This window comes from Pantherophis guttatus, chromosome 4 (assembly GCF_059756535.1).
Source record: "Pantherophis guttatus breed Tessera chromosome 4, ASM5975653v1, whole genome shotgun sequence".
In the NCBI taxonomy this organism is placed as follows: Eukaryota; Metazoa; Chordata; class Lepidosauria; order Squamata; family Colubridae; genus Pantherophis; species Pantherophis guttatus.
This window is the reverse complement of record NC_142066.1, coordinates 80,752,767-80,779,592: the sequence shown is the minus strand read 5'-3', so window position 1 is coordinate 80,779,592 and position 26,826 is coordinate 80,752,767. Positions and strand designations below refer to the sequence as shown.

Below are 26,826 nucleotides of genomic sequence, written 5' to 3'. Positions count from 1 at the left end.
TTATCTTTGTGTGTCGCCTCTGCCAAAATTCCAACCATGATTTCGCCCAAGTCTTCGTCTCTCTGTTCTTCTATATTTTGGAATCTTAAGTAGAAAGATGCCTTTTCCATTTCAAGAAATGTCAATGCATCTTCAGTATCTCGACTCCTTATCACTTGTTGATTCTCCATCTGTTCCAACCTGGTAGCTGTGGCTTCCGCCTTTTCCTCAACTTTATGGATTCTCTGTTCATTTTCGGTAATACTTTGTTGAATTTTCTCTATTTTCTCATCTATATTTCTAATCTCATCTTTGATTTCCCCTACATCCAATCGCATTTGTTCATGATTCCTTTTAGTTTCATCACTCATTTTTACATTTGCATAACAATTCTAAACATATCTTTATTCTTCTTTACCTTATATCTTATACAAGTCATATCAAAATAATTTTTACAATATTCTAACCTCTTGTTAAGTGTTTACCTTACAATTTTATCACCATTTATTCTTAGTTTCAATTCAATACCACTCCATTTTTATTATATTTTATAAAACAACATTTTATCTAATTTTAATCCTTTGACCCTTATCCTCAAATCAGTTTACCTTAGGTTTTTTTTTTTCTCCCAGTTTGCATATTACACAGATTTCTCTCAAAGGCATATTTTATTTAATCCATTTTCTAATATATTTTCCACTATATCTCCCTCTAATATTTAACTATCTTCCAGCTTGTTCTATTTGATTAATTTGACTGTTTCCAGCATTTTGTGGGCTGATTTCCAGCACAGTCTCCTCCTTAACTCCCTCCATTGTTTGGCTGATTTCCAGCATAGTCTCCTCCAACTCTCCTCCTATTTGTTTGGCTGTTTCCAGCATTTTATGGGCTGATTTCCAGCATAGTCTCCTCCTTGACTCCCTCCATTGTTTGGCTGATTACCAGCATAGTCTCCTCCAGCTCTCCTCCTATTTGTTTGGCTGTTTCCAGCATTTTGAATTAATTTCCAACGTATTTCCACCAAGTCTCAAACTCTTATCTAGTTGGTATCCATCCCACACATTTTAACTGTAATATAATTATCTGTTTTATATCATTTTTCCATCCTGCTCTTTCAATTTAAATCTCAGTATATGTCATAATAGTCATCATTTCAACTTGTATTACCTTAATTCAAGACTAATCACTAGCATCTGTGTATCTTGTATTTTGTTCAATCAATCCTTATTCATCAGTTTAACATTTGTTTGCAAATTAAAATTAAAACGTATTACATCAAACAGTACATTTTCTTAAAATTTTCCTGCCTCAAAATATATTCTTCTTTATTATTTTTATCCCCTTGATATCATCCACTATTTTAATAGCCACCTCTTATTTTCTGTTTTTATTATTTCACAACCCTTCCTGTTTTTATCCAAAAATCATATATACCTAGGCTTTTAAACTTTATCATATATACATAGGCTTTTAAACTTTACATTTCAGTTAGTCACATTTAAATTTATCCACTTTAATTCTTCCTTTTCTTCCTTTTCCTCTCTGTCCAAAGTACTCTATTTCAAGGTTCATCAGTTCAAAGTAAAGAATTTCTGTATGTTCCTTTAAAACTTTTAAAATGTCTGATCCAAGCGTAGTGCATCAGCTTCCTGTCTTTGTTAACTACGCCACACCTAGTTTTGTCAGTCTCCATTGTTAAAATCCAAAATGTTCTTTCTTTCTTCTTTCTTAAAATCATCTGGGACAGAGTAGGAATCTCCAAAATCCTTATATCCAATATTAATTTCAAGTAATCCAAGGTAAAAAGATAATTAACATGTTTCTTTTCCATCCAGAAAGGGAAATTTCTTTAATCCACTTCTCTGTTTAATCACTGCAGACTCCATGGCTATTTTGTAGCTATCCATCTCTATCTTCATTAGCTTAATTTTCTTTTAGAGGCATTAATTCTCAGGAATATCCATTTCTCCTCTCCACTCCAGTTAAAGGCACAGTCAAATTTCAGAAATTTATTAATACAAATCATCCAGTTTAAGTTTACTGCAACAAAATTCAATTTGGGTCTTTTACCCATTTTTTTTCCTTTTCAATCTTTAAGCCCCGCAGTCCAACAGCCGCTTTTAATTTTGGGGTCTTATTTTCCAATAATTCCAAATAGGTACGATATTGCTTGGGTTGGTGTCACTCACCCGGTTTCTTGATTTTTGCTCTTTCTTCATCTTCTTCCTCCAGCACAATCCTTGTTCCCAATTGCCGCAGTTTTAGGATAGCCACCATAGCTGCCGTCCCGCTGCGGAGAAGGAGAAGCCTCCGGCCCCGAGGAACCCGCCCGTTCCTCTCGGCCGCCCAAGGCGTTCCTTCTTGTCTCCCTGTCCCTACAAGACAGGGGAGGTCCGCAGACCTTTCGGCGGCAGCTTAGCAGAGGGGATTTGGCAGGGCTCAGCGGAGCTCACCATTTCCCTGTCTGTGTCCCCGCGACGCCAACTGGAAGTCTTTCCCACCCGTTTCTTATGGCAGCTGAAGCACTAAAAGCGGAGGCTGACACCCACCCTGAAGCCCGACTGGCACGGATCTAGATAGACAGCTTCATCCAGGAATCGAGGAAGTTGCCTCGCCACCCCATTCTCGACAACCTTTGCCGCGAAGCAAAGGTTGGAGATAGGACGATAATTAGCTAAAACAGCCGGGTCCAGGGAAGACTTCTTGAGGAGGGGTCTCACCACCGCTTCTTTCAGGGTGGCTGGGAAGATACCCTCACCCAGCGAAGCATTGGTAACCTCCTGAAACCAGCCTCATGTAACCTCCCGGGAGGCCAGTACCAACCAGGAGGGACACGGGTCCAGTAAACATGTGGTAGCATTAAGCCTCCCCAAAATCCTGTCCATGTCCTCAGGAGTCACAGGGTCAAACTCCTCCCAGATAACAGTCTCAAGATTTGCCTCCGTCATCCCATCCGAAACTATCCAATCAGAGTCCAGGCCATTTATGTTTCAGGACAACTGTGAAATGTCCATATAACAAATTAGTGATTGCTCTAAAACCAGTACATCAGATTGTGGCTTTTAGTGGAAATTTCCTTCTACTAAATGTGCTTACCAGAACACATTCTGGTACTGCATAGTTACAACCATAATGCAGATAATCATAATGCAAAATAGAGGTTTGTTTTTTGTAAAAAAAATGCATCTCTAGTCTGATCTAAGAAGTAAGTACATCTTAGTCATCATCAATTTCCATTAATGTTTTCTTCAGGTATGCAGGTAACATGAAGGTAAGGGGTTCCCAGTCTCTCTGAAAGGAATGAAATAGATCACCTGTTGGATGAAGGGGATGAACACGTTCTTCAGTAATTTGGTTGAACCAATGTAGACTGCAAAATCCCTCAAGATCACATGAATGTTGGGTAGAGTATAGAAATGAAGAAATAGTGAGAATGCTACTATGTAACCTATTCAGAAAATGAAACCTATTTAGAATGAATTCAGCATTAGATATATATTTTAAAGTATAAATGTTGAGTGAAAATGTCTCAGGATTACTGAAATGTCAATAGACCACAACAAATTTAATTTTGGAATCAAGTGGCAGAATGCTCCAGTTTCAGACGAGGGCATATACAGTAATATGTAACATCAGGCAACCAACATCAAGACAGTGCTTAAAAATAAATTACCAACATTGATCATGAATATTAAAAATGTTATGCCGGATTACCCAAGCATAAGTGACCCAAAAAAAGCATATGGGTAGATGTTGTTTTTAAAAGCCATCATCAAGGGTATTTTCAGTGTTATGTATTGCTTTTTAGTAAGCATTGGTTTCCTTCTGCAGCCATGTCAGGTATTGGAGTGCTTCATAAATTAATACTGTGCCTCTCTGGCACAGTTCAGTGATTTGCCTACTTCATAAGGTGCATAAACACTCACAGTCATTAAATTCTGTAATTATCCAAACAACATTTAACTGTAATTCATTCATGTTAGTTAAAAATGGTACCAAAACCCAAAGCTACTGTAGAGATGATGGTTTTTGTATCTTATCCTTCATCTTTTAAAGTTTGCTGCTATAACTATATGTTTTATAACATTCCCCCTTACTGTCATTTTGTTGCATACATTACTTCCCCAATTTGAGTGCCATGTTTGCATGGGATTATGGGAACTGAAATCCAATAAATTTGGAGGTACTGGGATTGCAGAATATGCCTGGATTGTTTCTCTTTTTTTTCTGGAAAAAGAAAAACTTGAGAGAAACCATGAAACAGAGAGATGCATGTCCTGTGTTTACCTGAAAATAAGCCCTATCCTGAAAATAAACCCTAGCCTGATTTTTAAGTGTGCGCCTAATTTGTAAACCCTACCTCCAAAATAAGCCCTAGTGAAGATTGTCATCAGCCTGGAGTGGGGTGGGGGTCATAGCCAGCACAGAAGGTGGCAAGTGCATGGGGGCCAATGATGGTCAGTAGCAGCCACAGGCAAGCAGAGAATTGGTGAAATGGAATGGGAGAGCATGACAGATGTGTAATTTGCCCAAACACAGACTCAAGGGCAGAAAATAAAACACTGTGGGGAAAAAAAGTAACTAATGGGAGGGCGTTCTACCTCAATTCTGGATATACTGATTCAGAAGCCCACATAAATTGAAGGCCTAAGTCAAAGTTGTAAACCCCACCACCACTGGCCAAGGAAGAGGTGATGAAGCTAGAGGAGAAAACCTATCCCCCCGCCCTCTGGGCCAGGAACAGCCTATAACCACCCACCGAAACACATATCCCCTCACAAACACGGGCAGGGATCCCTGAGGCAATGCTTAGCATGATGGCTCCTTCCCTTCCCTGGTCACCTCATGAAGGCTTGGCCCCTTCCCTCACTTCCAGCATGACTCCAGCAGTCAGACCTTGGTGCCAAGTGCCGCCTGTGTGTGGGAGGGGGTGCACGGTGAGACTTGGCATAGCAGCAAGATCGGAAATGTATGTAAAGCGCCACCCCGAGCTTGGCTTGGAGCCAACTTGGCCCCTTAATTGCTGCCCCATGGATTGGCTGAGCCAGCGAGGGCTGGGAGCTACCTCTTGTCCCATCTCTCCTGGCACCTGGAGGTGTTTCTAGTACACTCTCGCCAGCCCTGCCCATGGTGCAGAGGCCACCATGCTGCCAAGGGTTCCTCTCTTTTGTAGCTTGTGGCTCTGGAGCAGGCCGTGATCACGGCTTGCACCAGGCCTGGAGCTTGGGTCTTGCTTAGGCTGCTGCTACAATGAGGCAGAAGACTGTGCAGTGCATCAGATCGCCTGCCCTGCCCATGCCTCTGCCTACTCCCAGTGCCACCATGCATTGGAATCGCCTGCCTCCATTAAATTAGATGTCAATCCATCTTACCATCTCTCATGACAGTGACAGGGCAGAAGCCCGCATAGCACATCAGGATCGGGTTCCCCCCATGCCACTGTCCAGAGGCTGAGCCTGCTGCTGCTGACCTCACAGGAGCTCTTCGCTCTCCTAGCCGTGCTGCTCTCACCTGCCTGGCTGGGGCAAGTTGGCCCAGATCTCCGATCTCAGAGTGCCTCCCCATGCTATTGGTCTGCCAGGGCCCCTTCACTGGCAGTTACCGGTAGAGCCATGCCACCTACGTCACCTTGCCCGCTGTCACCTTCGGGCTGCTGAGTGCCAGCTGCATGACTACTCGGTAATGCAAGCACTGGGCTAGGGATCAGCCCGGTGCTCTTTGGGCCCTAGCCCTGGTGCAGATTACAGCTCTCATGCTGGCTGTGTGAGGTGGGCGTGGGGCTGCCCATGCCTTCAGCTTGTACCTCACCTGCAGCTGCTCCACTGCTGCCACTTCGCCTTCTGCCCAGCCTGCCACCAAGCCCAGGCTGCTCCCCAGCAGCCTCCACTACCAGTAGCTTCTACTGGATCTGCCCCATGAATCTGGCACAGCTTTGGCAAGTGTCTGGCAGTTGGAGAGAGGCAGCCCCTGCCACCTGCCTCGCCTCATCTCATGGCAGTGACACTGGCCCACTGGACAGGATAGTCCAGGCAGAAGGCAGAAGGCGAAGAGCAGTCGCAGGTGAGGTAGAGGTCAAAGGTGGCTGTGGGCAGCCCGATGCCCACCTCGCACAGTTGGCATGAGAGCTACAGTGCCCTGCAGTGCAGGGGCCCTGGTAGACCAGTGCAGGAAGGTCACTCCTGAGGTCATAGATCTGGGCTGACTCGCCCCGCACCAGGCAGGAGCAGCCCAGCAGGGAGGCCGAGGGCAGTGCAGCCAGGAAAGCAAACAGTCCCCCAAGGCCAGCAGTAGCAGGTACAGCAGGCCCAGTAGCAGGCAAAGGCATGGGGTGGCAGGTGATCCTGATGTATCACATGGCCAACTGCCTCGGCGTAGCAGCAGCCTGAGCAAAATCTGAACTCCAGTATCCCAGCAGCAGTAGGGTCAACAGGCAGGACAGCCAGAGGCTGGGGCATGCCGAGAGGTTGGCCTGTTGCAGCCGCGGGGAAGAAGATGGTTGGACAGAGAGGGCTGGCCCAGTGGTAATAGTGCTCCCGTTCCTGTCGGCCCCTGCGCTCGCTGCCTCCTGTACGTGAAAAAAAAAAGACATCCCCAAAAATGAGCCCTAGTGCTTATTTTGGAGCCCAAAAATATATAAGACCGGGTCCTATTTTCAGGAAAACATGGGCAGATGTGGAGTCAGCTGGGTGCTGCTTTAGAATCAGCCATGCAAGCCAATTGAAAGAAATGAATGCTGGAGACAGAACAGATAAAATGTTCCATCATAAAATGGATGCAAAACTTAAAAAAAAAAAAACAGTCACAACACAACAATAGGAGGAATTATGGAATAAATATGTAAAAGGTACTCTAGTTGTAACTTAAAAGAAAATTGGTATAAATATTGTAGAGATGATATAAAACTTGCCAATAATTGCCAAGACGAACAATTAATCTAATTTAATACTACTGGAAATACCATGAGATAGAAAGAAAAATGTACTATATGTGGTAAACATGTAAAAATACTCAAAAGTGCTAGAAAAAAATACTCAGGATTACTAAGAAACAGTTAGAAATTAAATTTGAAATAAAATCATTTCTTTTTTCTAGACAAAATTGCAAAAATATATCAACAAAGAAAAATCTCAATTTATAAAATACTTTTTAATGGCAATAAGATAAATTTAGATTTTTAAAAAATCCTTTGTTTGTTTATGTAGTGAACATACCTAATTCTCCTTCCTCTTCTCATTTTCCCTACAACAACAATCCTGGGATGTGAGTTGGGCTAAGAGTGACTGGCCTACCACTGTTACTCAGCTGGCTTTCATGTCTATGACAGGACTAGAACTCACAGACTTCTGATTTCTAGTGTGGGCCTTAACCACTACACAAGATTGGCTATCTTGTGTACAAATTAGGAAGAGAAATAAGTTACTAAAGTTATCTGACTGGGAACTTAAATTTGAGAAAATCTGCAGTAATGGAAAAATTAATAGCATATATTCACAACAAAAGTATAAATTTAAATAAAAAAGGCTTTGATGCATACTATATATACGCAGAAGGCATATATAATTAACCACACACTGACTAAAGGATTGAGATCCGAGATAGCCACAAATTTTCAAATACTTATACAAATAGTCCTTGCTTAATGACTTTTAGCCACCATTCAAATTTTATAGTGTTGAAAAAGGAACTGTACAGCTGATCCTTACAATTAAACAACTGTGGCAGTGTCACATGATCAAGATTCGGGTGCTTCACTGCTAGCAGGATTATTGTAACATTAGGTGGCAGCATAATAGCCATTTGTACATTTCACAGCTGGATTCTGACAAGCAGAGTCAATGAAGAAGCCAGCAGAAAAACTGGAAATTGTAGTTGTGTGAGGTCTTGCTTAAAGATTATAGACGATTTGATTGACAACTGTAGCAGAAGTTAGGTGATCAATCCATTATAATCATGCTGGATGTCTCACTCAATACTATATCAAACCCTGCAGATAATAGGGAGCCAAGCCTGTTATCTGCAGGGTTTGATATAGTATTGTGGTATGCAGTATTCATCCTATAACTGAATTCAAGGCCTAAGTAAATTGATATTTTGCCAGGATCCTAGTTGTAGGAAACTAGAACAGCACTAAGATACTAATGCTACAAGTTTTAATTTTAAATTATGGATACAGTTGTATGGAAAGGAGGGCAAAGATGACCTTGAAAAAGGTTTTGTTCTGTTGCTTGAATCTGCACACTTGTTTTAGCTTATAGCTGTTGCAAGGAACCTATCCCCCAAATAATAATACATCTGGATTGTAGAGGTACAGTATGTATTTAATGTTTTTCTATTACTTCTTTAAACCTCTATGTGGCTCCATATTTGTGATCTCATCAATATGGTGTTACTGGGTTTTAAAAATAGTTTGGCTTTCTCAGCTACTATTAATTTCTCCTTGTCTCATTTTAGGTGGTCATACACAGGACACTATTGGATCAGTTTTGAAACTGGAAAATAGATGGACCTAAAACCCTTTTTGTTCTTTAAAATCAAATTATTTCTGTTTAAGAAATCACAATTTGCATGTCATGATCACACATACACAAGTATAGTTAGGATGAATTTCTATTCAGAAGCAATGTGTTTGGTAGAGGAGATTTATAAGGATTGAAGCTATCAGATGTTAGATAGCAAGTTTTCTTAATATAGTTAGCATTTGATCCACTAAATTACAAATTTACTGTTAAATGTGAGCTCCTCATCTGGTTAGTTTGTAGTTTGTAGCATGTAACAGTAGCAGAACATGGACTCAATACATACTTTTTTAAAATAATCAATAAATTATTAATTTATAATAAATAATAAGTTAAAAGTTTACCTTGTTAATAAATTATGTTAAAATATAAAATAATAACTTAATAATTTGTAAAATATAGTGTAAGATATTGGTGACTATGTTTTTCATAACCCAAGATAATAATAATTTTCATGTTAATCATGGATACTTATTAACTTTAATTCTTATTTTTTACTCAGTACAACACTATTTATTCATTATATAAATGAATCAATCTTATCAATATATACTTATTTAAATAGAAAAAATGAATTAGTCTGATAAAGAGCAGATTATTTCTTATAAAACAGATGGCCATATTGTCAATTCTGAGACCAATTAGAAGTACTTGATTAAAATAAATCTATAGGATACTGTATTTTTCGGAGTATAAGATGCACCGGAGTATAAGATGCACCTTAATTTTGGGGGAGGAAAACAAGAAAACAATAAGTCTACCTCTGCCTACCAGCATTTAAGGTGGCGCTGCTTTACGCCGCCCTCCTTCTCTTCCTGCAAGTGAGAGGTGCCTCAGAGACTCGGCTGGGAAAGAGGGCGTCAATTACTGATAAGTTCTTTTCCAGAAGACTTATCAGGGTGCTTCTGCGATCTGCAGGGACTACTCACTTTCCCCCAGAGAGATCCCTCACATGCTTTGGGGGGAGGGACAGAGCACAGCCTGAGGAACAAACCTCTTTGGGATGGTCTGGGGGGGAATCTGCCTGGCAGCTTCGGGGAACAAGGCGGGCGCCACAATTTGCAGCTGGTCACCCCTCTGGCTGCCCAGTGGGCAGCTCAGGGCAGACAATGGTCACAATGGCTTCACTCCCCAGCAATGTGAGGAGCCGCCACCACTGCTGCCTAACCCCTCTCCACGCCCAGGAGCCGAGCGAGCCGAACAGGAGCTCCTAAAGTGAAACGTCCCTCCTTTCCAGCCACCGCTGCCCGGATTCCCCAATGCAATTCTCAGAGCCACGTTTCAGGCAGCAGGCGGGCAGTTCCCCTGCAATGTGCAGCGGCGAACTGGGAACCATTTTGGATTTGGGGAGGGGATTGCAGCGCTGCCGCCTGAAAATGCTTTTCTTCCCATTGCACATTGCAGAGCCGTGCGCCTTCATCCTCTTTCTCAACAGACTCACCTTCTCTTTCCTCCTCGCCAGATCCGCCGCCTGAAACGCGATGCACTTTTTTTGCCTCTGCACACCCCATGTTTAGAATCGGGAAGGAGATCACGGATCTGCTGCCCGAAAATGCTTTCCTTTGGAATCTGTTCTGTCCCCGTCTCACACACGGACACAAACAGACAGCCAGGGGTTAAATAAACTGGCAGACAACCAATTCTTTCAATAAGAGGATTGGCAGCAACCCAGTAGCTGCTTGCCAAGAACTTTACTCATAAACAAGATACACACAGTTCAAGAATTGTCCAGTCCGTAATTAAATCCAAGGCAGATAATGTTGTTTCCAAAGATGCAATGTGACTCGATAGTAGTTAGTTTTGTCCGTCACAGAGTCTGAATGGCCACCTCACCCCCTTTTATACCCTGTGGGGTGTGGTCCAGTGACTCAGCTTAATCTCTGGCACGCCTCTTCTGTTGCGCGCGCTTATCTCTGCGACGCTGCCGAGGATCCAGCCAAGACTCATCTCCCTCATTACTGTCTACCTGTGGCTGCGTGGATGTGCTTGGCCCTGGCCCTATCTCTTGACCTTTGGCGGACATCGAAGGCATTGCCAGAGAGGAGGGTCCTGGAGAGGGAGGCCTTGCCAACTCCTCTCCTTCACTCTCGGAGTCCTCTTCTGCCAATGACACAGGCTCAGGTAATGGAGCCACAACAGAATCAAAGATCGTGGCTCTGAGAATTGCATTGGGGAATCTGGGCAGCGGTGGCTGGAAAGGAGGGACTTTTCACTTTAGGAGCTCCCATTCGGCTCGCTTGGCTCCTGGACACGGAGAGGGTTTAGGCGGCGGCTCCTCATAATGCTGGGGAGTGAAGTCATTGCAACCATTGTCTACTCTAAGCTGTCTGCTGGGCAGCCAGAGGGGTGACCAGCCGCAAATTGTGGGTCCCGCCTTGTTCCCCGAAGCTGCTGGGCAGATTCCCCCCCCTCCAGACCATCCTGAAGAGGGTTGTTCCTCAGGCTGTGCCCCGACCTAGATACCCGCCGCCTGGAACTGCCCGAAAATGTCCAAAGGGTGGGGCTGGCGGGTGGGCGGGGTATATATTCAGAGTATAAGACGCACCCAGATTTTCACCCCCTTTTTGGTATTCTGAAAAATACAGTATATACTATTTTTAAAATTCAAACAATCGAAAAGTTGTGGTAGAATAATTCCATGGGAGGAATGGAGCTGCATACAAAAGTTAGGAAAGAGCAATAAGAGCAATCATTGGGTATCTTAACAGGAAACAGGAGAAAATCCATTTGTATTTGCAAACTTTTACCTACTTACCTAGACATAAATCCCTTTTAGGAGGATTTTTCAATTGAAAAATGTATACTGTTTAGTAGAAAAAGAAGAGTATTTTAATGTATAAATAATAAGAGGAGGATTTAGGATAAAACTGTCTGCAGTTTTATTCCTGCACAGCATTTTTTCATACCCTTTGAACAACAGATTAGCATATTAGTAGCTCTGTTTGTATTATAGCAAATTTATTATTGTATATTAATGTTATATTAATTATTAATATTAATATTAATAACAATGCATGTTATTAATGTAACTTAGTTGGGGGGGGAAGCTTTCAGTATCTCTTTGCTGTCATTTAGTGGTCTTCTGATTTTCACAGCCAGGTAGTGTATATTAGTTCTTTTATACTCAATTTAATGTACTTTTTAAAATACGATATACATATCTATGTTTTCCTAAATATCATCTATTTAATCTAGCTAAATTCATGATTTTCTTTCCCAGAATCCAAATGAAAAGAAAACAAATAATTAGATAATATTAAATTAAGAATAATGGAAAGAACAGAATAAATAAACCTATTCATTTGGGTAAGAGAGTTATCCCCAATAATTTCATTTTAGGTGTACAAGAGACCTGTGTGGGTCACATCACTTCGTTTGCACTATTGTATACACTATTGTACACAATAGTACAAACAATGATACTAGTATCATATTCCGTTTTATAAGCAAATAAAATGGGGATAGGTTGTAGTATCAACAGTTTTAAATGACAAAGAGTTTTGGATAGGGTTAGAACTGAGATTTGAGAATAAACTTGATAAAAGAAACAGTGGTATTACGGTGTATCACAGACATTCTCACAGAAGTAATCTCCTTAGTGGGCAGCGGTTTTGAAAAGCTGGGACATTCAGGCTGAGCTGAAGCAAAATATAGCATCTGGATATCAGTTCTGCATTTTTCCACTAACCTTTCATGACTACTGTTTCCAACCTTAGGTGAAAAAGATGTGGTAATTTTGGGTGACTTTAGTCAGCCCCCTGATAGTAGTGACCATGACTTGTTACGAAAGGAAAAGTTCCACCATCTGGTTCCTGCAAGTACATTCACAAACATCAGCACAAAGAATCCTCAAGGTTCCAAATCTCTGGACAATATCTGGATCAGTCGTGGTTTGAAAAAGATTTTCACTGGTAAGGTTCCATTTTGCAAATGGAATTTCAATTATTGTATATCATTGTTAGTTCAGTGACCACTTCAAATGTAGCAAATGTTATTTTGAAGTGTGCCTGTTCCTTGCAGTATCATGCCAGTTTTATGTAGGCTCTGTCTTAGCATTCTCTATTCATCTTCCACAATATAGTCAGATATTTTGCTGTCGGGGTAATTGGGAGTTGCTTCTAACATATTTAAAACCTATTAATTGGTTAAAGGTTGCTATATGTGGATGTTTTACATTAGAATAGCCAATGTTTTGTTGACCAAGGTCTGTTTATAAAATTTATGGGAAAATCAAGGGCTGCATTAGGTGAGACAATGCTACAAGTGAATAGATTGTCTATTCCCTTGGTTTAGAGGCTGAACTTTGAATGTATTTGCTTTATATTATTTACATATTTACATTTACAATTTTTAAAAAAGTTTACAGAACAGTTTGGTGTAGATTCTACCTTAGAATAGCAGGAAATATATGAAAATATATACTCTACTCCTTCAACTGTATTTTGGGTATACAGCTGACTACAAGGCATGATAACCTTGAGTATTCAGGTTTCCCTTACTATGTTATCTACTTTCTTTAATATTTTTTCTCTGTAAACTAGAAGTTAATTTTAATAATTTAGAAATATAGTAATTATTCAGAAGAATAATTATTCTTTTAGATAATAACTTCCCATGTTTGTTTAATTTCATTTTCTGTATTTTGTGCTGTAATTTTCTTTCAAAAGAAATTTGAATTTAATACCAGCCACCCCTGGTGTTTCTGAGCACTATAGGTTTGTACTTACTAAGTTCCTTGATGCTATAATGTTTGATGCACTATATCTAATAAAACCCACATATTAACATTTAAAAGTAATAAGCTTTCTTTTGTCAGGATTTTTTTTGTCTTCCCAAATACTGACACTCTTTCTCCTGCGCCATTTTGTTTCCACAGGTCATTGGGCAGTTGTAAGAGAAGGTCTTACAAACCCTTGGATCCCTGATAACTGGTCATGGGGTGGAGTAGCATCAAGTCACTGTCCAGTTTTAGCTGAATTTTACATTGAGAGAGACTGGAATAGAAAGGATCTAAGTCAAAACGGAGATGGCGTTTTAGTGGAATGCACTGATGTGCATTCTAAACATGAGCGGTGATGAAAAGGAGGAAAGCTACTTTTTTTTCCCCCCAAAAGATGGTTTGAAGATAGCTTCACTCAAGGTTTGACAGTGAACAAGAACTGCTGTGTATTTTGTTTTAATTTAAAAATGAATATGCTTCTGCTTTTAACATCTCCCTTTCCTATTCCCACTTCCCACAAGTCACTGTGGATTGTGAATTATGGAGACATGGAGGTTTCTGGGGATTGATATACCTGGATAATTGCAAATAAAATTTACTTATTAATAGTGTTTGTTCACAATCTCCTTTCTTCTGCTTCTAATAAAATACTATAATTGAACCTAATAGCTCATGGAAGAACAGACTTGGGCATTCTGTTATCTGGTTGAGATACTTCAGCAACAGAAAAAATCCTTAGTGCTATTGCATATAATACCCAGTCTTTACCTAGAGATGAGTTATGAGCTGCGTCATTTGAAGTAAAAAAAAAAACTCCAAAATTCATTGAAAAACTGATCACTTTACAATTCAGATTATGTTAGTCTTATCTGGTGCCTTCTAAATCACTTAATTTAATAAATAAATAACTAGCTAAATAAATAATTTAATTAATAATTAAAACTCCCTAAGTCCCAACTAGCATGAATATTAGGACTTATTCCTAAAACTTATCAAATGAAATCTAAACAGCCCTTAGCCAGTTCTTTCCATAAGTGTGTGCTGATTTACATTTCATTCATTTAAATGGTATAAATTCATTAATTATCATAGTTTGAAAGTATATGCAGAAACACAACAGTTCTTATAAGGTATCAAAAAGTTGTACATGACGAGGAATCAGTTATATATAATACAGTGGTTTTCCCCAACTTTCAGATAAAGTAGGAATATAGTTCTCAGAATTCCTGGTCATGAACAAAGAGGGAATTGTATCTCCTAAAACTTGAATGCTGGAATACAGCATTACATTCGCTTGTAAACCACATTGTAAAGTTTGTAGAATTTGTTATCTCATAAAGCAGTAGTTTTTCTCGATAAACAGTCTAGACAAGCACAAACCTTTTCTAAGAGTTCTGCACATTCTACACAATGTTGTTTGATGTTCAGTTATCAGATAGTACACATGGAAAAAATATGTGAACATAACAAAGGATGCTGAAATCAGTTAAGTTGAAATGACTGTAATTTCTTGTTCTTATTCTCTAAAGAAAAATAATCAATTGCTCTATTCATTAGATTATAAATTATTTAGCCTGGAAAGCCTGGAAAGAATTTGTCCATGTCTAACAATTGAAGGGAAATGATAAACAATCTTTTGTGCTTCTGTTTCACGTTTACTCCACTTTTATCAAGAAATGCATTGTCTAGCAAGGATAATGTTGGAGAATATTTCAACAATATTGAACTTGGGTTCCAGAAGGAATAATTGGAGCTGTACCCTGAATTCTGTTGATTCAACCTTTGCCTTTTTTTGGATGTATCTCCAGGTTCTATACAAATAAAAACACTATTCTGAATCTGTTTTTTTAAATTTGGAATTTGTACAACTTTTACATGAGTATGTGTATGTTGTGATCCAAAATAACTGAGAAAAACAGATTGGGAAATGTTCCTTTGTATTGCAGCCAAATAGAGTTGGTTGACTTGGTATAACTTCTTAAAGCATGCTTAAAGTCAAGCATACAGTATGTTTCATAATTCCTCATCTGATAATATGTGTACTTTTTAAATTGTGATAAATTGATAAAAGAATAGTACTTGTTGGTTCAAATACATTTATTTAGCAATAACTTCATTTGGGTGATATATAACCATAATGAGACAGTCTGGGAGAGATATACTTGGTTAAAACTGCTTAAAAATAGGTTTGTCACCAGAGAACAATAGAAAATATGCTGGAAAAAGAAAAAGAAAAATCAGAAATGACAGTAAATAGTATGCAGAATATATTGCAGATGATACAGGAAACATTAATGAAAACACAAGAGAAAATTGCTGATAATCATGAAGAGACGAAATTACATAATAAAGAAATTAAGAATGAAATTGGAGAAGTAAAAGAAGATATTAAAAATATGAATGATAAAATAGAGAATATACAACAAGCAATGTTGGAAAATGACCAAAGAATTAAAAAAAATGGAAACAAAAAAGGACCAAGTAGATGTAAAAATAGAAACGATGGAACAGAAGTCATTGCAACTAAATAAGGAGCTGACAGAGTCAATTGTGTTCTTAGAAATAGAGAAAGCTTCATATTTCCTATGATTCCAAAATATTGTGGAAGAAAAAGAGGAAGACTTGGGAGAAAAGATGGGGGAAATTTTGGCGGAATTAGTACAAAGAGATAAGATGGAAATAAGGGGGACAGATAGATGAAATTTATCGTGTGCACAACAATTATATAAGAAGACATCGGTTGGCGAGAGAGGTACACATAAGATTTACGAAACAAACGGAGGGATGAAATATATAAAAAAATCAAGAGAAGAAATGTTAACTTACAAAGGTAAAGAAATTATAATTTTGAAGCAGATACGAAAGATTCAGAATCAACAACAATACCAATTCTTGACAACTCAACTAATAAAATACAAAGTGATAGTTAAATGATTGATACCAGTTGGCATACTTATGACATGGCAAGAGAGGAAATATAAAGTGGACACAGTAGAGAAAGCACAAGAATTTTACAAGGAAGAACAAGAAAGCAAGGAAGAATCAGAGAGCAAAAGCCAGGATGAAGATCAAATAGAAGAAAGAGAAATAAGAAAGATACAGGAAAAAGAATGAAAAGAAAGTGAGGGAGCAAAAGGGAGAGTAAGAAGAGAGACAAGAAACATAAAAAAGCAACTTCAGTTAGAAATGGAAGAAGCAATAAAACTCTTCTCTGTGAATATAAATGGCTTAAACGCACCAAGAAAGAGAACACAAACATTTACTAAACTACAAAAGCTTGAAGCAGATGTGATATGTCTACAAGAAGTACACATTAAAAAGGAGTATCAGAAATTATTAGACAACCCAAAATTAGAGAAATTATACACATCATTAATACAAAAAAAGAAGAGGACTCGCTATATATGTAAAAGGAAGAATAAAATCAAAATTAATCCATTCGGACGAAGAAGGTCCGAATGGTAGAATTAGGAGTTGAACAATAACAATCGTTATTAACAGTAATATATGCCCCCAACAAAAATCAACACGATTTTTTTAAAAAAGTGCATAACAAAATAATAGAACTAGAATATGATAACATTTGTTTAATTGGGGATTATAATACAATAGTGGATATTTAAAAAGATTACAAGAGTAACAAGAAAAACAAAAAGAAAAAAGATATATTACCAAAAGAATTCTTTAGTATGGCAGCAGAATTAAAATTGCGAGATATATGGAGAGAAATGCACAGTGGAGAGAGCCAATATACATTTTATTCACACCCATATCAATCCTGGTCCAGATTGATATGACAGCTGAAATTCGGACAGGATTAGAAGAAGTAGAAATGGGAGTAAATGTGTGGGCAGACCATAATCTAATAATTATAAAATGGAAAGGACAAAAAAGGTTTAAAAGATGGACAATGAATCAAAATATATGTAAAGACAAAGAATACAAACAGATGCTAGAAAATGAGTTGAATATATTCTTTAGCGTAAATAAAAGAGGATACCTCAATACAAAACCTCTGGGACCTGCTAAAAGCATACATCCGAGGAGTGACAATGGCTCATAACGCGAGGAAAAAGAAGGAAAGGAAATGTCAACAAAAAAAACTACAAAAAAAACTTTAAAAGGCAGAAAGTAAATTACAGGAAGACCTCCAAAATAAAAAAACAAAAGAAGAATGGAATATAATTAAACATAAAATAAATTTAACAATTCAAAAGGAAATAGCCCAGAAAATAAAGATGTCAAAAGAGAATTATTTTGAACATGCCAACAAAACCGATACATAGTTGGCTTATAAATTAAAAAAAGATAAAGATAAAAGAATGATATATCAATTAAAAGATGAAAATGGGACAATGCAATACAGAAGAGAGGATAAAAAGAAAATTATTCAACAGTTCTTCTCAAATTGATATTGTCAGGAAGATATAGTAGAAGAAACAGTCAAAAATTATATAGAGGGAACAAACAGAGGAACAACAAGAAATATTAAACAGGCCGATAACTGCGATAGAAATTGAAATGGCATTGAAAAAACAAAAAACCAACAAAAACCTGGCCCAGATGAATTACCAGTGGAGATATACAAAAATACTCAAGAAATGCTGGGCGGGATGATGTTGGAAATATTTAATGAGGCTCTGGAACAAGCAAATATACCGAAAACATGGACAGAAGCAATAATTACTCTTATTCCCAAAAAAGACACGGACCATCAATAAATACAAAATTACAGACCGATCTCATTACTAAACACTGATTATAAGATATTTATGTCAATCATAGCTGAGAGAATTAAAAAAATTCTGAACAAATATATACAGCCGGATCAAAATGGATTTTTGCCAGGCCGACAAATTGAAAATATCATGAGAACAATAATAAATACTTTAGAATTCTATGAAATACATTCAGAAAAACAAGCTTCACTGGTTTTCCTTGATGCCCAAAAGGCATTTGATAAAGGCATTTGAACTGGAAGTTTATGATAAACCAATTGAAATTCATGGAATTTGGGACCAAATTTGAAAAGATGATTGAAAAAATGTATACAAACAAATAGCAAGGGTAATTATGAATAAGAACATTACAGAACAATTCGATATAACAAAAGGTGTGAGACAAGGATGCCCACTCTCTCCACTTCTATTCATATTAACTTTAGAAACACTTCTGAAGAAAGTCAGAGAGGATCAAGAAATAAAAGGGTTAAAAATAAAGGCTTTTGCCGATGATCTGGTGTTTATAGTGGAGGAACCATTAGAATCAGGACCAAAATTGATTAAAAAAATAGAAGAATTTGGTGAGGTAGCGGGACTTAAAATCAACAAAAATAAATCTAAATTATTAACCAAAAATCTTACAAAGAAACAAGAGAAAGAATTAGAATGTAGTACAAAAATACAAATAACCAAGAAAATAAAATATTTAGGGATTTGGCTTACTGCAAGATGTTCCTCAAATAAGGAGGACAATTATGATAAATTGCTACAGCAAATAAAAAAAAGGTTTAGAAAATTGGAAAAATTTACAGATCTCACTAATGGGGAGGATCACAATGATTAAAATGAATATTTTGCCCAAACTACTATTTCTATTCCAAGTTATACCAGTAAAATTAGAGAAAAACTTTTTTGAAGCCTTAAATAAAAGTTACCAAATTTATATGGCAGAGAAAAAGACCGAGAATTAGACTTAAATTTCTACAAGATACAAAGGATAAAGGAGGAGTAGCACTCCCCGAGTGGGAAATATATTATCAAGCCTCTTGCATAACTTGGCTAAAAGAATGGATTGAGTTAAGGGATAAAGAACATTAGCAATTGAGGGACATGATTTACAAGCGGGATGGCATGCATTCCTTTGGGATGAAAAATACAAAACACACAGCTATTTTAGAAGACATATACTAAGGAATGCATTGCTACTAATTTAGTTAAAAATAAAAAAACACACTACACAAAAATACCAATTTGGATCTCACCTGTAGAAGCATTAAAACATCCAAATTTAACTAAATGGGATAAGATAATAAGATATAGAGATATACTAAAAGAACAAGGAAATTTGAAAACGAAACAGGAATTGGAACATGATCTAAATAGAGCAATTGATCGGTGGACATACATGCAAATTCAGTCAAAATATAAAGATACAAAATTATATGAAGTACAGAATGAACATGAATTAGATAAAATTCATAGAAGAAGTTGGCGATGCAGGAGGCTCAGGATTCGCTCTAAGTTTAGGGCGATCTGCATACCCCCTTTTTCTGATCTGCAGAGGGACTAGTAGTCATCTAAGGCTGAGGGGCCCTTGAAAAAGAAGTCTGGAGGAGTACGGTTGAGTGGGCGGAAGACTACAAGAAGGGAATGTTGATTGATTTCCTCCTTCGATAAACCTCTCCCCCCACCTCAGGCCTAGGCCTAGTATGGCCTCTCACTCAATTTAATGATTCCCTGCTTTGACACCCCCCACCTGAATATCTCTCCCTCGCTGTGTTACCCCATCAGCTGTTCTTCCATCAGCACTTACTCCGCTCTTTGATATACCATCCTACCCCTTTAATTCCATCCCGGCTTCCACGGATATTGAAGGGAATGAAGACACTGACAATGTGAATCCTTATTTGCCCCCTGTTTATTTTGTAGGGGAACGGACCATCTCCTCTTAAATCCTTTTGGACTCTGGACTGATCATCATGAGAAGGCGGCCATTAAGACCTTTATTTCCCCCTGGACAGAATTGTAATTTTCAGATTTCTCATCGCTATTAGAGGGCGGTTATTGTTCTAGTATGTTGGTGCTCTACATAACATCTTCCCCTCTACTATGACCATCTCCAACACCTTCAGAAGATTGTCTCTCATCCCCTCCAGCCTTTTCTTCTATTTACGATGTACTCAGGTGCGGAACTCCTTGCACTGTGAGACTCCCCCCTCTCGCAGGTTTGGCCATCTCAACTATCGAGGGCTGCCCTTGATGACGGGTTTTGGAACCCTGAGAGGTGGTACGCTAAAAAACGGAGAGTCGGGTTTTTTAAATAGATTTTAAGATCCAATTTTAAGGGGATCTGGGAGGAGGGTGGTTTTTAACAACAAAAATGAGACGGGGGGGGGTCTCTTAAGGATCAGCAGCCATGCCATTCTGACGGTCCTGGCGAATTGGGGGGGTTGGGAGTCATAGAGGATGTTCAGAGAGGGGTGGGACATTCTATACCTATGATGGTGGGATGGGGCAGAAGAAATGGAAGTAGGGGTCAGGAGCATTACACCAGTTGCATTCGGGTGGTGACTTGCTCCCATGCCTCCTGCTCACCCTGCTTTCCTGGGGATGTGAGAGTGAGGGACCCTGGTCTCTGTCTGGTGTATGTGAATGCCAGGTCTGTGGTGAATAAGGCCCCCCTCATACGAGATCTTATTGATGAAGAGGGTGCGGACTTAGCCTGTATCACGGAGACCTGGTTGGGGCAGGAGGGGGGAATCCCTCTCTCTAATTTATGCCCCCTGGGTTTTCGTGTGCTGCACCAGCTGCAACACCAGGGAAGGGGCGGAGGGGTGGCGGTGGTTGTTAGAGAAAATCTTAGTCCTAAGGAGGTCACTGTCCCTCAGATAGGCGGGTGTGAGTCTCTTCTATTGAAGTGGGACCCTGAAGTTCAGTCGGGCTTGTTGGTCACATACCTATCTCCCAGCTACATTGCCACAGCCCTGCCCGCACTGCTCGATGTCTTGACTGAAGTGGCACTTGAACTCCCCAATCTTTTGGTTGTGGAAGATTTCAATCTGCCTTCGATTAGCAGATTGAAGTCAATCTGAATCATCTGACTCAGTCCGGGAGTTCATGGCTTCCATGGCAGCCATGGACCTGACTCAGGTTATTCAGGGCCCAACTCATAGGGGAGGATACACACTCGACCTGGTTTTTCTCTCTGGGCAGTGGATAAATGGTTGTGGTAGGGGGGAACTTTCCATCACCCCCGTCATGGATCGACCATTCCCTCCTTAGACTGGACTTTCAATCTGCCAACCCTTGCCGCTGGGAGGCGGGACCCATAAAATGGGTCCGCCCCAGGCGCCTGATGGACCCAGAGAGGTTCTTGATGGAGCTTGGGACATTCCCCACCTCTCAATCCTGCAATTTGGCTGAGGCTCTGATGGCATCCTGAGAATAGGCGGCTGCCGACGCCTTGGACCGAATTGCACCTTTGTGGCCTCTGACCCGACGCAGATTCCGGGTCGCTCCTTGGTTTTCCATGGAGCTCCGGGAAATGAAATGTCGGAAAAGATGCCTAGAGGAGAGTTGGAGGTCCTCCCGGTCTGAATCTGATCAAACACAGTTAAGAACCCATATTAGGTCTTATCTAGTGGCGATGGAAGTGGCGAAGTGAGATTACTTCGCCGCCCTCATTGCATCTCCAGAAAACCACCCAGCGGTCCTGTTTCATGTGACCCTCTACCTCCTCAATCAGGGAGCGAGGGAAGACCCTTTACAGGGCAGAGCTGAGGATTTTGCAGTTTCTGCATGATAAAATCGCTCAGATCCGGATTGGAATCCAATGGGGAGACTAGGGTAGGTCTTGAGAGTAATATCTGGGTTGAGTTTGACCCTGTTTCTTTCAAGGAAGTGGACAGGATTATGGGTAAACTTGGTTCCTCCACTTGCTTATTGGATCCTTGTCCCTCCTGGTTGGTTTCGGCTGCCAGGGAGGTGACTAGAGACTGGATCCAGGCAATTGTCAACGCTTCATTGAAGGAGGGGGTCTTCCCTGCCTCTCTTAAGGAGGTGGTGGTTCGATCTCTCATCAAAAAGCCTTCTCTGGATCCAGACTCACTTAATAACTATCGTCCCATCTCCAACCTTCGCTTTATTGCGAAGGTTGTTGAGACTGTGGTGGCGCAACAGCTCTCACAGTTCCTGGAGGAAACGGAATACCTAGACCCGTACCAATTGGGCTTCCGACACGGGCACAGCACGGAAACGGCATTGGTCGCTCTGGTGAATGATCTCTGGCGGGCTCGGGATGGTGGTTGTTCCTCCATCCTAGTCCTACTTGACCTCTCAGCGGCTTTTGATACCATCGACCATGGTATCCTACTGCAGCGACTTGTGGGGTTGGGAGGCACTGTTTTACAGTGGTTCTCCTCCTACCTCTCAGGTCACTTGCAGTTTGTATGGGCGGGGGGGCAGAGGTCCACCCCGAGGCCCCTAAATTGTGGGGCCTCAGGGGTCGGTTCTCTCCCCCCTGCTCTTTAACATCTATATGAAGCCGCTGGGTGAGATCATTCGTGGCTTCGGGATGAGATATCATCAATATGCTGATGATACCGTTATACATCTCCACCCCAGACCACCCCAGAGATGCCCTTTCCGTGATGTACCATTGCCTGGAGGCGGTGCAGGCCTGGATGGGTAGAAACAGACTCAGACTCAACCCCTCCAAGACTGAGTGACTGTGGATGCCGGCATCTCGGGTTTCAGAGACCCCATCACTTTTGATGGGTGGGGAAAAACTTGTCCCCGTTGATAGGGCTTGCAACTTGGGTGTCCTCCTGGATGCTCGGCTGTCCCTAGAAGACCACCTGATGGCCGTGACCAGGGGGGCCTTCGCACAGGTTCGCCTGGTGCACCAGTTGCACCCTTTCCTGGACCGAGATGACCTTTGCACTGTCACTCATGCCCTGGTTACTTCCCGCTTGGATTACTGCAATTCCCTTTATATGGGCCTGCCCCTGAGATGCACCCGGAGACTCCAGCTGATCCAGAATGCAGCCGCACAGGTTGTTATGGGAGCCCCTCGTTAGTCCCATATAACACCTCTCCTGCATGAGCTGCACTGGTTACCAGTGGTTCTCCGGGTCCACTTCAAAGTGCTGGTTCTCACCTATAAGGCCCTACATGACTTAGGTCCAGGATATTTGCAGGACCTTCTCCTGCCTGCCTCTTACCGCCCTGTTCGCTCACATAGGGCTGCTCTCCTCTGGGTTCCGACGACGAGCCAATGTTGTCTGGCGGCGCCCAGGGGTAGGGCGTTCTGTGTGGGTGCTCCCACCCTCTGGAATGAGTTGCCTACTGAGCTCTGGACAGCTCCTGATCTCCGCTCCTTCCGTCGGGACCTGAAAACTTGGCTGTTCAAGCAAATAGGCTGACTCTGATTCTGGGTTTTATTATTTATTAGTTAATTTGGTTTAAAATGGGATTTTGTTGTACATGTTTTTAACTTGTGTTCGCCGCCCTGAGTCCTTCTGGAGAAGGGCGGCATATAAATACATGAAATAAATAAATAAATAAACAAATAAATAAATAAATAAAATTCAAGGGACAGAGGAGAAATTAATTAGTAGGATATACAAATTTTTACTGCGATATAAGATGGAAGAGGAAATGGTTAAAGATACAATGATCAAATGGGCAAAAAAATTTAATCATACAATAGAATTGGAGAGATGGGAAACAATGTGGCAAATAAATAAAAAATTAACTATGTCCGCAGCATACATGGAAAACCAGTTGAACATGTTCTATAGATGGCATCTACCTCCGGCTAGACTTGCAAAGATGTTTCTGAATAAATCTCCAGTATCTTGGAAATGTAATAAGAGCTATGGAACATATTACCATCTTTGGTGGATGTGTCCGGCTGTAAAAAAATTCTGGGCTAAGATTAAGAAATGGTTAGAAAAAATAATAGAACAACCTATAAATACACCAAAGAAACAAAATATTTGATTTTACATATAACAGCTGCATGCATATCATACGCACAAAATTGGAAAAGGGAAAACATACCAACAGAAGAATTGATAGAAAAAAAATCCTAGAATGTGCTGAGATGGACAAATTAACAAAAGAGCTCAAAGAAAAGGAAGATACAGAATATTATATAATCTGGAATAAATGGTATAAGTAGCTGGAGACTAGAAATAAAGGATAAAAAAATAGGGTTCAATTTGAAAATGGAAAGAACGAATATGATAATGTATAGAATGTATAAAATCAATATGAATGTTAAGAAGTATAATGTAATTTAAAGAGAAAGGGACAAGAAGAAAATGAAATAATATAAAGGGAATCGGGGGAGAATGTAAATATTAGAAGATGACCATCACAAAATAGGTGTAAAAATAGTGTGTTTATATATATATATATATATATATATATATATATATATATATATATATATATATATATATATATTATATATTATATATTATATATTATATATATATATATTATATATATAGGTCTTTGGTTATTCGGGTCTTCTCCCACGTAAAATTGGAAGTGTCTTGGCGACGTTTCGACGAAGTCTCATTTGTCATCTTCAGGCTGGTGTTCTCGGCTTCGTGCTTCCAGGAGCAATGTGAGATCGCAGCTGTCTCTTCCTTTTAACTGCTAGTGGGGGTGTGAGCTGATTGGGTGGGAACTTGGCTGTGTTCTGATTGGGTGGAGGTGTGTTCTGATTGGTTAGGGGCTTGGCTGTGCTCTGATTGGATGGGGGGTTGGTTGTGCTCTGATTGGCTGGGGGTGTGCACAACCAAGCCCCCACCCAAACAGAACACACTCCCAGCCAATCAGAGCACAACCAATCCCCCATCCAATCAGAGCACAGCCAAGCCCCTAACCAATCAGAACACACCTCCACCCAATCAGAACACAGCCAAGTTCCCACCCAATCAGCTCACACCCCCACTAGCAGTTAAAAGGAAGAGACAGCTGCGATCTCACATTGCTCCTGGAAGCACGAAGCCGAGAACACCAGCCTGAAGATGACAAATGAGACTTCGTCGAAACGTCACCAAGACACTTCCAATTTTACGTGGGAGAAGACCCGAATAACCAAAGACCTACATACAAACACCCGCGAAAACCTGAGAAAACAAATATATATATATATATATATATATATATGTTTGTGTGTATGTGTATGTGTGTGTGTTTGATGTTTGTCATATTGTGTTATAATAAAAATAAAAAAATAAAAAAAAGAATAGGTTTGTCACAAAAAATCCAGAAAAACTTTACAAAACCACCATTACAAATCCCAAAATATCTTATAAATAGAGAAAAAAAAAACACAAAAAAGAGAATTGATAGGGAGGTCCTTCTGATGGAGAAATCAGCTGACTGTCAAATTACTGATGTATTCTAAGGTAGAATAACAGGTAAATTGCACCAGATTTTTAAAGCATTCTTTATGAATGGAAGATGACTTTGCATGTTCAATTATTATCTATATATCACAATTTTTCCATATTCCTGTGAAAATTACATTTGGCAGGGCAGAATGACAAATGCATTGCTAATAATTTGAACATGGTAACATCGCATGTAAAATTAGAACATTCAGTATGTGAAGTCTATAATCTGTACGTTTGAATTCACTCTTCAAGAATGTAAGAAAATACTGCTTTCAATGTGTAAAATCAAGATAGAGACAAGGGAATGATCAGGCTGACCAATAAAAATACTATTGCTGTTAAATACTTTTGTTGATAAAAGTGAGAATAGATAAAAGCAAATTATTTTTGTTAAAGCATCAAATTCTATGAAAGCTATTGTGAAATTATTTGGAACAGTTACATTCTAAGATTGGATTTAGGTTTTACCTAAGAGATAAATAGAACATCATGCCAGTATTGTCTTTCTCCCATTTCATGACAAGACTTGTTGGTCAATTCAACTAAAAATGATTCCTTTCATTCGTGGACTCAGTCATCATTTTTTTGTAAATATTTGTTACTTTATTCTCCCTAAAACCCTGAATTATGTTTTTCTCTAAACCTATATTTATTCATTACAATTGTAATGGATTTAATGGGATAGGTTTAGGACAGATAAGAAATAAATGCAAGAACATACTGACCCTTAGCTATATTAAGATACTGTATTAGGACCATTTAAATGATAGCATACAGTTACAACAGCTCTGTTCTGAAATAATATAAGGTACAGTCACAATGAATTGCCTATGCCATCAAAACAATACTGAAGCAATACATACAATGAACATTTAGACTTTATTCGGAGATAAGCTGTTGTTTAACTGCGTTAAAAAAGTATTATGACGGATCATTAACTTAATTAAATTTTGGTCTAAACAGCAACACCAAAGATCCCTAAAATCAACAGGAGTCTCTTGAATTCACACAGTTCAGAAATCAATATTTATGGATCCTGTTTATGAATCCAACATAAACAAGACTGAAATAACAAGACATACTGATTTGCATAAAATTCAGTGCATATTCTTGATCTTTGTACCACCTGTCTTTGTCTATCATTGTATTGAAGAATATTTTCACAATTCTAGTATGATGAATTATTAATTTTTGCAATCTTCTTGTTATATAAGATTTTTGCATCAATAGGTTGTCACTGAATTAAATAATGCCAAGATTTGTGGAAGGATTTGGAAAACCTACTCTAAAATGGGTGTAGAGTTCTACATCACATCACTGTACTAAATGCATATGTGCCAAAAACAAAAGCATCGATGTCTTAAAAAGAAAAAAACAAAACCTGGTGAGCTAGCCTAAACTTTTCAAATAGGCTTCAGTGCTTTTGCAGTCATGCATAAACAAACTGGAGATTTTTGTTTAGGTATACAAACCCA

At 39.5% G+C, this 26,826-nt stretch overlaps 2 protein-coding genes across 11 annotated transcripts in view; one reads left to right on the top strand and one right to left on the bottom strand.

Annotated features, from left to right (window-relative positions):
- Positions 1-13,821, top strand: part of EEPD1 (endonuclease/exonuclease/phosphatase family domain containing 1) — a 220,691-nt gene extending 206,870 nt beyond the window's left edge. For all 8 annotated transcript variants that reach the window (XM_087894057.1, XM_034411360.3, XM_034411653.3 and 5 more), the window contains 2 exons: positions 12,212-12,406; positions 13,372-13,821. In XM_087894057.1, the coding sequence (XP_087750183.1) occupies positions 12,212-12,406; positions 13,372-13,571 (395 nt within the window). In that variant the 3' untranslated portion in view covers positions 13,572-13,821. The remainder of the gene's footprint in view (positions 1-12,211; positions 12,407-13,371) is intronic.
- Positions 1-26,826, bottom strand: part of MATCAP2 (microtubule associated tyrosine carboxypeptidase 2) — a 240,471-nt gene that overhangs the window by 178,023 nt on the left and 35,622 nt on the right. The gene's annotated exons all lie outside the window — the stretch shown is intronic.